This window comes from Anticarsia gemmatalis, chromosome 27 (genome assembly GCF_050436995.1).
Source record: "Anticarsia gemmatalis isolate Benzon Research Colony breed Stoneville strain chromosome 27, ilAntGemm2 primary, whole genome shotgun sequence".
Classification (NCBI taxonomy): domain Eukaryota; kingdom Metazoa; phylum Arthropoda; class Insecta; order Lepidoptera; family Erebidae; genus Anticarsia; species Anticarsia gemmatalis.
In genome coordinates, this window is record NC_134771.1 from 244,699 (window position 1) to 255,721 (window position 11,023).

The 11,023-nt window shown below is 35.4% G+C and overlaps 3 protein-coding genes across 3 annotated transcripts; 1 reads left to right on the forward strand and 2 right to left on the reverse strand.

Moving 5' to 3' along the window:
• Positions 1-163: 163 nt before the first annotated feature.
• Positions 164-3,104, reverse strand: LOC142984545 (uncharacterized). The gene has a single exon (XM_076132248.1). It carries the CDS (start codon positions 3,031-3,033, stop codon positions 1,495-1,497), a length of 1,539 nt encoding a protein of 512 aa, XP_075988363.1. The 5' UTR covers positions 3,034-3,104; the 3' UTR covers positions 164-1,494.
• A 1,161-nt stretch (positions 3,105-4,265) lies between these two features.
• Positions 4,266-8,364, reverse strand: LOC142984544 (uncharacterized). The gene is made up of 2 exons (XM_076132247.1): positions 7,483-8,364; positions 4,266-6,930 (listed from the first exon to the last, which is right to left on the reverse strand). Exons 1-2 carry the CDS (start codon positions 8,241-8,243, stop codon positions 6,042-6,044), a joined length of 1,650 nt encoding a protein of 549 aa, XP_075988362.1. The 5' UTR covers positions 8,244-8,364; the 3' UTR covers positions 4,266-6,041.
• Positions 8,365-8,663: 299 nt separating this feature from the next.
• LOC142984461 (uncharacterized) lies at positions 8,664-11,023 on the forward strand. The gene has a single exon (XM_076132070.1). The coding sequence runs from the start codon at positions 8,730-8,732 to the stop codon at positions 10,296-10,298; it is 1,569 nt and encodes a 522-aa protein (XP_075988185.1). The 5' UTR covers positions 8,664-8,729; the 3' UTR covers positions 10,299-11,023.

Below are 11,023 nucleotides of genomic sequence, written 5' to 3' on the forward strand. Positions count from 1 at the left end.
TTAAAAAAATACATTATACTGCCCAAACTATGTATTGTAGTCTTATGTAAAGAAGATATTTTGGGATTATTTATAAAATAAAACAAGTTTATAAAAACAATATCTTATAATATCATTCAACTTACATAAATTTACACTAATAAATAATATGTAAATAATATTGCTTTAATATGCTATAACTTAAGTTAACAATTAAATAATAATAATATTATCTATTCTATTGTAATAGAAGAGTGAGACAATTCATTTTTTGCGGTATAAGCTAAGCCTTTAAATATCAGTAAAATGCAAATGTTCCCATTAACTTCCATTCAATATTAGAATCAGGGTGACAAACCAACATCGAGCTACGCTGCCCACTGCTGTGCTGTTTTCTTAAGCTACGTTTTTTAAGTATCTAGCTCAGTATAAAGTAATCATAAAAAACATAAGCACAGCGCGACTCAGCACGGCTCAGCAAAGCGGGTAACGCAACCCACTCGAGACTGCTGCGTTTTTAAACAGAGCGCAGCCTCACACAGCCTCATTAAAATATTAGACGAGCGAGTTAACCAAACATAGCACAGCGCAGCATAGCTCGATTTTGATTTGTCACCCTTACACATGCAACACGAAATCTTTAAATATATTATTAACATTATGTTTAAAATCTCAATGTTAATCTTAACTATACTTATAAATATTAATTTGAGTTTACTATTTACATAAATATATACATTACAGGAGTTTCGAGTTCAAAGTTCTGCATTCTTTACCAACATTTTATGAGTATGTACAGGACGATAGCCAGGTCCTGACTGAGTGAGCAGCCTCGCGAGGCAATATCTAGGTCTCTTTTCTTTCAGATCGAAATGAGTGGGACAGAAATATTGCCTATATATTATATTGATATTGATTATATTATATATATACCATAGTCGCCAAAATTAAAATCTAATCATTTATTTAGTTGGTCAAATGTTGACAATTATGATAGTCATTACTGAATCTACCACTATCTTGGGAAAGAAGGCAGAGCCTTATGAGAATAGCTATCAACAAACTGTCGGCCTTTAAAAACCGCAAAGTCGCGATCTAGACTATCGAAAACGTAGTCTGAGAAACACAGTAGAAGTCCCAAATCAAATTGGACGCCTGATTTTAAATGCCTCTTGTGCCTTAAAACTCTTTGAACTGTCATTAGAATACCAAACTCGATAGCTCTCTATTTGCATGAGTTTCTTAATTATTCCTCAAGTAAATGGCAGCCTTTACACACACGCTCTATCGCGTGTTCTTAGGAGCGTACAGGATTACGCACGGGAAAGAGATTACGCACTTCGCTCGCGATTTTCTTCGCGGGCTTGACAGATGAGCGCGGCGCGTGGTCTTTCCTTTCTCTTTGCACATTCACGCTCTTTCACGCGCGATTGTTGTTTCATGCGCGATAGTGTGTGTGTGTAAAGGGGGCTAATTTATAAGATTTAAACTGCCTAGATCTTAAAACAAACAATCTCAATTACTATTACTTATATTGTCTTCACTCTTAACCTCTGTACATTCAACATCAACAGTTAGTTTCGGTCTTCCTCGTTTCTTCTCCAACACTGACTTACATTCCAATATCTTATCCATCGCAGGATAAACCTCTTTACTTGTAGCCGGTTCAACAACGGAGCTCTCCGGAGCAGGTTTTCTTTTGGCCATATTCATATTATGCCTGCATTTCATATGCTTGTTATAATTCGGCCAATTTGTAAAGTCCCTTTGACATATATCACATGAGTATGGTTTCACTCCGGTATGCTGACGTATATGCTGATGTAGTGTAGTCCTAAATCTAAAACCTTTATTACAGTACGAACAAACGTGAGGTAAGGAGTCCGTATGTATGATACGGTGTGAGTTCAACTGATCTTGTAAACGGAACCGTCTTCCACACTGCTCGCAAGCGAAAGGCTTTTCACCTGAGTGGACTCCAATGTGGACCTTCAATTGATTCTTTCTCCGAAATGAAGCATTACAAATCTCACAACTAAATGGTCTTTCGTTATTATGAAACATAAAATGTCCTGCTAAAGTCTGCTTGTTCAAAAAACATTTACCACAGATATCACAAGTGTGGTCTCTCTTTCTATCCGTATGTGTTAATAAATGAGTATTCAAAGACATTTTAGTTTTAAAATCCTTATTACAAATGAGACAAGTTAAACCATCTTTTGCTTCAACAGGAATGTTTCTTGCTTTGAGGTTTCTGTTGTACGTATTACTATGTTCAGTGAGTTCTTCAGCAGTAGACAGACATGTGTTACAACCATGACATCTAAATTCGGTTGTTTTGTGAGTAGCAATGTGTTTGTTTCTTTCAATTGGTGATTTGAACACCTCAAAACAGATATGACATGACAATTTTAGATGTTTTCTGTGTCTACGTACATGAGTAATAAAAGCATCTAAACGTTGTTTCCTTCTATTACAATCTGTACAATGGTATGCATTACAACACTTATGAAACTGGATAGAATGGCTATTTAACTCTGAAACGGTCGGGAATTCCGTACAACAGTACGCACAGGTCCAGGTATAATCCTTCCAAGTTAGTGGAGATTCTTCATCATTTTTTTCGTCATTTGCAGTCGATTTTTTCGTCTTTTTCACAGCTGGTGGTTCGAAAGACTCATCTACTTTCTCTTTTTTCAATTTAATAGGTACATCATCCACGTATAACGTTGCAGGCGGCTCGTAAACAAAGTTATCACTCTCCGAACCACTGTTTTCCTCTTTAATACTTTGAGAAGAAATTATATCGTTTAACACCACTTGAGCACGTTCTACGGCAATAACAAAATCATGCGAACGTTGTAAAGTACTAATACACGGTAAACAAACAGTCTTTGGCAAAGAATTCTCGTTGAAATGCAACTGAATGTTTAAATGAACCAAGTTGTTTATAATTTCGTGACGTTTTTCTTCGTCTGCCTGTAGGTCTATGAGCTTCTGTTGTGGTTTTATTTTGGCGCAAAGCCGGCAGTAACTGTTTTCTTTGTTATTCATATTGAGAAATGTAAGTTAAAAAAGCGTTTTAATTCATTTTTGTTAGTTTTCACGCACAATCAACATTGTCAACAAACTTGATTTTGTAATGTCAATTATGACGTTTCGGATTTCGATGTGACAAATACAGACAAAACCGAAAACTACCAACAAAGAATGTGATAATTCAATTCAATTCAATTCATTTATTAAGCAAAAAACAAACTTACAGTGGAATCACCAAATCGTTTGCATGCATACTTTTATATAAATTACTTATTCTAATAAAACGTACCTTCAAGGATTTTTTTGTAAATTCAACCATTTTTCATCTTATTTAATCATTTGTAAGCTACTAGACATTTTAATTATATTAGAAAGTTACAGCAAAATTATCCATTTACAGCATAACACAAGTTATGCGTGTTGTTTTTTTTATTCAAATTAGTAATGTATTTATTCTGTACAGCCTAGCAAATGCATTTCATCAATCTAACTGCCGAAGTGGTACTTATTTTAAATTACCTCTTCCTATTTTATTACGGCTTGCTATCGAAGTTTCCTACGCAAAAAAAATATAAATACATTTAAACTAGTCTAATCGGAACGCGTGTCCGTGCAACTATGTATGATTCTGTGAACTTCGTCTGTGGTGCGGTCACGTATCCGACTGCTGATCATAATATATGAGGTCTTGGGCTCGATTCCTGGATCGGGCAAATAATATTGATCTTTTAAAATTTGTACTATAATGTTTATTTATTTATTTACTAACTGATCCGCGCAACTTTGCTTGTGTCACATAAGAGAGAATGGGTGAATTTTCCTCCGTTTTTGTAACATTTTTTACTGGTACTCTGCTCATTTTGGTCGTAGCGTGATGATATATAGCCTATGTCCTTTCTCGGATATCAAAATATGTCCATACCAAATTTCATGCAAATTGGTTTAGTAGTTTAGGCGTGATTGAGTTACAGACAGACATACAGACAGAGTTACTTTCGCATTTATAATATTAGTATGGATTTATTTATTTTATTTTTTGTTTCTCAATAGTAGTCCGTAATTTCGAAACTTGTCCAGCAGATGGCATTCGGTCTCTACAACATAGGACTCATATTGTTAACGGAAAGATGTTGGTATATTTCATACATCTCTGCCTGCACCTTTAGGTATAGCAGGCGTGATATTATGTATGTAAGCATGATCAGGTTAAAGAGGTGTTAAAATAAATAGCGATATTTTTACTAAACTTGTTTTATTACTAACTATTGTGCTTTACAGGGCATAATAAAAATATAACTATAATCTGTTATACAAAGCTATATGTGCAACTTAGTATTAATAATTAACTATTGCATAAATAAAATCACTATAATATAATACTATTTCATTATAACAATATTACACTAGATTACAAAATATTTGCGTCATTTTAATTTTATTTTAACAATAATATTGCTTTTAAAAACAAGGCATTTTGTAATTTTAGTTTAACATTATAAAGCCAAGTTTCCATCGCGAGCGGAACAAACCCATTTAAGGGGTTCCGTACCCAAAGGATAAAACGGGACCCTATTACTAAGCCTCCGCTGTCTGTCTCCAGGCTGTATCTCATAAACCGAGATAGCTAGAAAGCTGAAATTTTCACAAGTTATGTATTTCTGTTGCCGCTATAATAACAAATAGGTACTAAAGTATTTAAAAAGTCAAATATTAAGGTGGGTCCCCATACAATAAACGTGTTTTATTCGTATTTTGTTGGCACGGAACCTGCGCGAGTTGGAATCACACTTGGCCGGTTGTTTGACTTCATTAAACACGCAAGCGCAAAATGCATACTTCGAAATTCCATTTTGGTGAAAATACAAGAATACAGTTTCCGCTTGCGAATTCAACAAAGTCATTAATGGGTGTCGCTCGCGGTGGAAATCAGACTTAAGCCATGGCGTATTCATACTCGAAACCGACTTTTAGGGAGGGTTCACATCTGACGGAAGATGCGTCGGGCGTCGCCTAAATAGTAGGGGATTCGCAACGACACATCATCAGTAATGTGAACGGTTAAGTGTTTTTCTATATATTTGTCTGTGCTAGCGTTACGCGACCAATAATACGCGACGCATGTTCCGTCAGATGTCAACCTTCCTTTAGATACACAATTGTCGCTGATTGGCAAAAACGTCGGCGTATAAGTAGATTTATTGTTTAACAATGTTTATGGGCGTTTATCCGTATAGCTTATGTGCAGCTTGTGGAAACAGTTTTGTATATTTTATTGTTAGTCAACCTAGTGTCAAAGTTGTTGAATCTTAAAACGTTTGACATGGCTTAATATCTCGCCGATCCAACGAGGCATGTCGGCAGCCTAAGTACACAAGCACTTATTTAACCAGCCCGCCGACATAGACGTAGGCGATATTGATGTGTATCGCGCTTTACATTGTACTAATTCGATTCTGCAAATTGGTCTCAAAGTTCCAATACATACGTGTTTTTTAATTACATTCTGATTCTTTTGAATTTTCCAAGCCTTCCATAATGTATAACATACTGCATTAGGCTGTGTATAAAACTTTCACTTAATAAATACCAACAAAATCCATTTGTTAACTAAAGGCCTTAACTTACTCCTGACAGAATCGAATTCGAATTTTATTGAATGGGATTCGTGCTAATATCAAATCGAACTTTTAGCTTCCAAACTAGCGCATAATTGAAACTGGTTTGAAGTGGAACTAATTGAGATAGTTTGATTTAGATTACTATAATTTTAAATCAGTGTTTAACCACACACTAGTTTTGACGTTAAATTAACAATTTGATATTGACTCCAATCTAATTTCAATGTATTCAATTTAGTTGGCAGTAAGCCAGATCCTGCTTCATACTATACCAAGCCCAGTATTGGGACAGCTATGGACAACGTTTTACTGTACACAATCTTGAATCAGCTTATTTTACACATACACTTATCCACAGTCCCACAACAGTTCAAACACTCAAATACACACCAAACTTAGCTTTAGCTAAATAGTCTCTTCTTTAATCGCCTTCTTCTTCCCTCTTTTCCCCGGAATCATGATCTTTGTCTTCCATTCCTCAGTTCCCACAGGATCCTGGACTTGTATAATCTGTCCAGTCTCCGGATTAATCGGAAACACACCTTCCGGAGTGATCTTTTTCTTCGAAGTGTCTGTACCATGTCTCCTTTTCATATGCTTGTTATAATTAGACCAGTTTGTGAACTCCATACCACAATTCTGACATGAATAAGGTTTGGCTCCCGTATGTTGTCTTTCATGGTTCTTCAAAATCTGTTTGAAACGGAACGCTTTGTTGCAGTATGAACAAACATAAGGCATCGCATCTGTATGTATAATTTTATGTGCATTCAACTGGTATTGAAGTCTGAAACACCGTCCGCATTGTTCACAAGAGAATGGTTTCACTCCGGAATGCATTTCGACATGTCTTCTCAACATATTGGGGTATAGGAACGATCTATTACAAATTCTACATACATGTGGTCGGTTCTTATCATGGGAATATATGTGAGATGTTAAAGTGCCTTTGTTGTAAAACATTTTGCCACATCGGTCACAAGTATAGTTCCTTTTACGGTCCATTGTGTGTAGTTTCATATGGTCTCGGAGACTGTTAGGGTTTTTGTATATCTTTTTACATAACGTACAAGTTAGTTCCTCTACAGTGATCGGTGTCCCGGGTTTTCTTCTCGGTCGTCTCTTTTGTTTGATTACGGTGTAGTCTTGTAAGTGAGATTTTAATGATTCTTCGTTCTTCAGTATTTCTCCACAGAGAGGACAGGCTATTTGTGATTTTTGTATGTGTGTGCTGATGTGTGCGGGGAGATCTTCTGAATTTTCTATTGTACAGTCACAGTAGTAACACTGGTTTCTGAAATTGAATTGAAAGAATAAGTTAGAAAATAGTAGTGAAATTAGCCAGTAAGTTAGTAAAAATACATTGAACAAGTTCTTAAAGTTTTCTGTTATTGAGGTAACACATCAGAAGTTACAATTAGGTGTCGAAAAGCAATTCAATTAATCCACAGCAACACTATAAACAGTTTTAAAGACATACTTATACAATCAAAGGTTTTCCAAAAGGTACAAATGTTGACTTTTGAAATAAATTTAAAATATAAAATTTATTTAGCTCCATAAGTATGACTACATTCATTTGTTATTTAAAGAGCAATTTGAAATGATGAATGAGTCTTCAGACTAGAGATCAAAGATTATGATTACTACAAGATATTGCATTAATGCCAACTAACTATGATTCATCAAAAATAAATATGAATAGGTACAGTACAGTTTACTGAAAAGAGGTTTGATTCATATTAGACAAATTATTTGCAATTATTTTAATATTGGCCAGAAAGAACCTGACTACTAAAGTTTAAAAAAAAAGACTAGATTCTTTCTTTGAACTAAAACCACTCACCTCAATATTTTTCTATGTCTTCTCACATGTTTAACAAAAGAGGCAAAGTCTCCATCCCTCCCTGCCTTACAATCAATACACATGAACGCGGCACACTTCAAATGTACCACCTTACAATGAGATCTCAACATATCTATGTTCATAAACTCTATGTTACAGTAACCACATACCCACGGGTAATCTTTCCATGTTTTAACATCTTTTTTACTCAAATCGGAGAGTTCTTTAGCGTAAATAGTTACGTTAGATGTGAATGGGACATTACACATCGCTGCGTCTAAAATATCCTGCATGTTTAACGTATCGTCGTAGTTAGTCTGGTCCTCACCCTCCGGTTCCTCTTTAAGCTCTCTTTTCACTTCTATCCTCACATCCTCTGAAGGATCCACGTATTTAGGCTTCTTATCCTCAATTTTTACTTCAGCAACGTCATCGTTACCAAGATAATCGTCAAAAACCGTCATTCTATCATCATCTGAACCTTCACACTTATTATCTTCCGTACTCGGAAATAAGTTGCTTAAAACATTCTGTGCCCGTTTCACACTGTTCAGAAACTCGTAAGCTTTGTTCAAGTTGTCGTAGCAGACCAAACATACTGTTTTCGGTAAAATATCGCCGCTAGAAACGTTGACATACACCGCATTAACAAACGCAAGTTTTAGGATTATTTCATCGTGTTTTTTCGAGTCGTTCTGTAAGTTTAGGAGCTTTTCAGAGCTCTTGGGCTCCGCGCAGAGGCGGCAGTACATATTCTCCATTGTTTTTGCAGTGATTATCCCATTACTAAAAAGAGTTTTTGTAAAATAAATACACTAAAAGTATCCGTCAAACATCAGGTTTTTATCCTTTTGTCAAACTCAAACAAGAATAAGAGACAACTTGCCAGTGAGGATTACTTTGAGTTTCGACGATAGTTTACGTTTATAAATATCGGCTTTGTTCTTTATACTAAGATACGCTATTTCGTTTTGAAATGATACATAGTAATCAACATTGGTTCCCGTTATTATTGTGAATATAAAATGAAAGATAACATAGGTAATGATAAATTAATTCGAGGCGGACACTCAATGCAGAGAAACCGGAAACTTTATTTGACATAGACAATAGCAAGGGACAACACTGAACATCGAACATTTTATAAACAAACCTGACATCTGTCACTTGATGATTGTTGATTGACGATCGTGTAGAAAACTGGGTCGAAATGACTTATTTATAACATTGTTTTCTTATTTATCACCATGAATAATACAGAAAATACATACTGCCGCCTTTGCGCTGAATCCAAGCCTCAAAATAAGCTCACAGACTTACAAACAGACGTTGTAAAACGTCACGAAATAGTAAATAACTTGGGACACCTAAACATTCAGTTGGATTTTAATGAGAATTCTTTGCCAAAAACTGTTTGTTTACCGTGTATAAGTACTCTACAACGAGCACACGACTTTGTTATTGCTGTAGAACGTGCTCAAGTGGTGTTAAACGAACAAATATTAACTAAACCTATAAAGAAAGAGGAGAGTGAATCGGAAAACGAAAACATAACTTATGAGCCTCCTGACGGGATTTATGATGAAGATATCGGTATTAAAGTAGAAACAGAGGTGGAAAATAATATAATTTACGAAACAACATCAATAAAGAACAAGAAATTAGTGAAAAAGAAAGAAAAAAGGGACATTTCTGGGCTTGACACCATTCCTATATCACAGCTAAAATTGACCTGGAAAGACTACAGTTGGGTGTGCGCAAGCTGTGAGACAGAGTTCCCAACAGTTTCAGAGTTAATTAGCCATTCTATGGAGTACCATAAATATTGTAATGTATTCCGTTGTACCGATTGCAACATACGGACATTACGTTTCGATAAATTTGTTAAACATGTTCGCAGACATAGAAAATACTTAAAACTTTCTTGTTGTTATTGTTTTAAGAAATTCCAGACTCCTCAGGAGACATACAAGCATATAGCTACACATATAACATCAAATTTTACATGTACTGGTTGCAATGTATGTTTTTCAAACACAGAAGAGCTTGATAAACATACAAGTATGTTTATTAGTAAATTACAGACTAGAAATATTCCATCACCGTCTTTGAAAAACGGTTTAACTTGTTTATTATGTAAAAAGGAGTATAAAACAGTAACATCTTTAAATACTCACTTACTAATACATACGGACAGAAAGAGAGACCATACATGTGAGGTTTGTGGTAAATGCTTCCTAAACAAACAGACTTTAGCGGGCCACATTCTGTGTCATAGTAATATAAAACCTTTTACTTGTGAAATATGTAAATTCTCATTCAGAACTAAAAATCAATTGGCTGTTCATGTAAGCGTACATAACGGTGAAAAACCGTTTTCATGCGAGCAGTGTGGAAAACGATTCCGTTTGCAAAGACAATTGAACTCGCATCATATCGTACATACTGATTCCTTACCTCATGTTTGTTCGTACTGTAATAAAGGTTTTAGATTTAAGACTTTACTACTGCAGCATATACGTCAGCATACCGGTGTTAAACCGTACTCATGTGATATATGTCAAAGGGATTTTGCAAACTGGTCGAATTATAACAAACATATGAAACGTAGACACAGTATGGATATGGCTAAAAAGAAACATACTCCAGAAGGAACGTATCCAATAGATCCGGAGACAGGTAAAGTCGTTTATCCTGAGCCTGATAAAGTACTGGAATGGAAAAAGAGTATACTACAGTCTAATAAACGAGGAAGACGGAAGCAAAAAGATGTAGACGTTAAAAAGACTAAAAGTGAAGAAAGCAACAACAATTAGAATTGAAATATTTAGTTTTGGTGAGCAGTGCAATAGCCGAGTGGTATATGTACACTTTGATCTTAGCTAAAAGGCCGAGAAGCGATGAGTGGTATAAGTTGGTACCTCTTAATGGTGAACGAAAACGTCGTGATGCAAACTTGCATGCATGAGAGTTCTTTAACACAGTGTTGGAAGATATAAAAAGTCACCTGCACTTGTTTGGTCGTAAACTCAGGGCACTTGCCCAGCAGTGGGACATTAATGGGTTAAATATATTTTATTTTTACCATTGGTAATCATGAGTTTTATGAGATGTTTACCAGAAATGTTTTTGCTTCAAGGAGTATAGGAGGATATGTTTATATATTAACTTTATCTCTAGGATACGTTTTCAGACACTGAAACTGCCCCTTACCTTAAATGAAATATGTAAACGGTTATTGTACTTATGTTCAAATCGAAACTACGGAGGAATTAATATGTTGTACCTATTTTTCCAGATTGTTGATAGAAGTGTCAGTTATGTTTATTAAATACTAGCTGACCCGCGCAACTTCGCTTGCGTCACCTAAGAGAATGGGTCAAAATTTTACCCGTTTTTGTAACATTTTTCGTTGCTACTCCGCTTCTAATGACCTTAGCGTGATGTTATATAGCCTAAAGCCTTCCTCGATAAATGGGCTATCTAACACTGAAAGATTTTTTCAAATCGGACCAGTAGTTCCTGAGATTAGCGCGTTCAA

What these genes read in the sequence shown, in the direction of transcription:
- LOC142984545 (XM_076132248.1), bottom strand. Translation starts at nt 3,033, where the DNA reads ATGAATAACAAAGAAAACAGTTACTGCCGGCTTTGCGCCAAAATAAAA.
- LOC142984544 (XM_076132247.1), bottom strand. Translation starts at nt 8,243, where the DNA reads ATGGAGAATATGTACTGCCGCCTCTGCGCGGAGCCCAAGAGCTCTGAA. An exon ending in AGACATAGAAAAATATTGAG is followed by an intron (nt 6,931 to 7,482) that starts GTGAGTGGTTTT and finishes ATTCAATTTCAG; the next exon opens with AAACCAGTGTTACTACTGTG.
- LOC142984461 (XM_076132070.1), top strand. Translation starts at nt 8,730, where the DNA reads ATGAATAATACAGAAAATACATACTGCCGCCTTTGCGCTGAATCCAAG.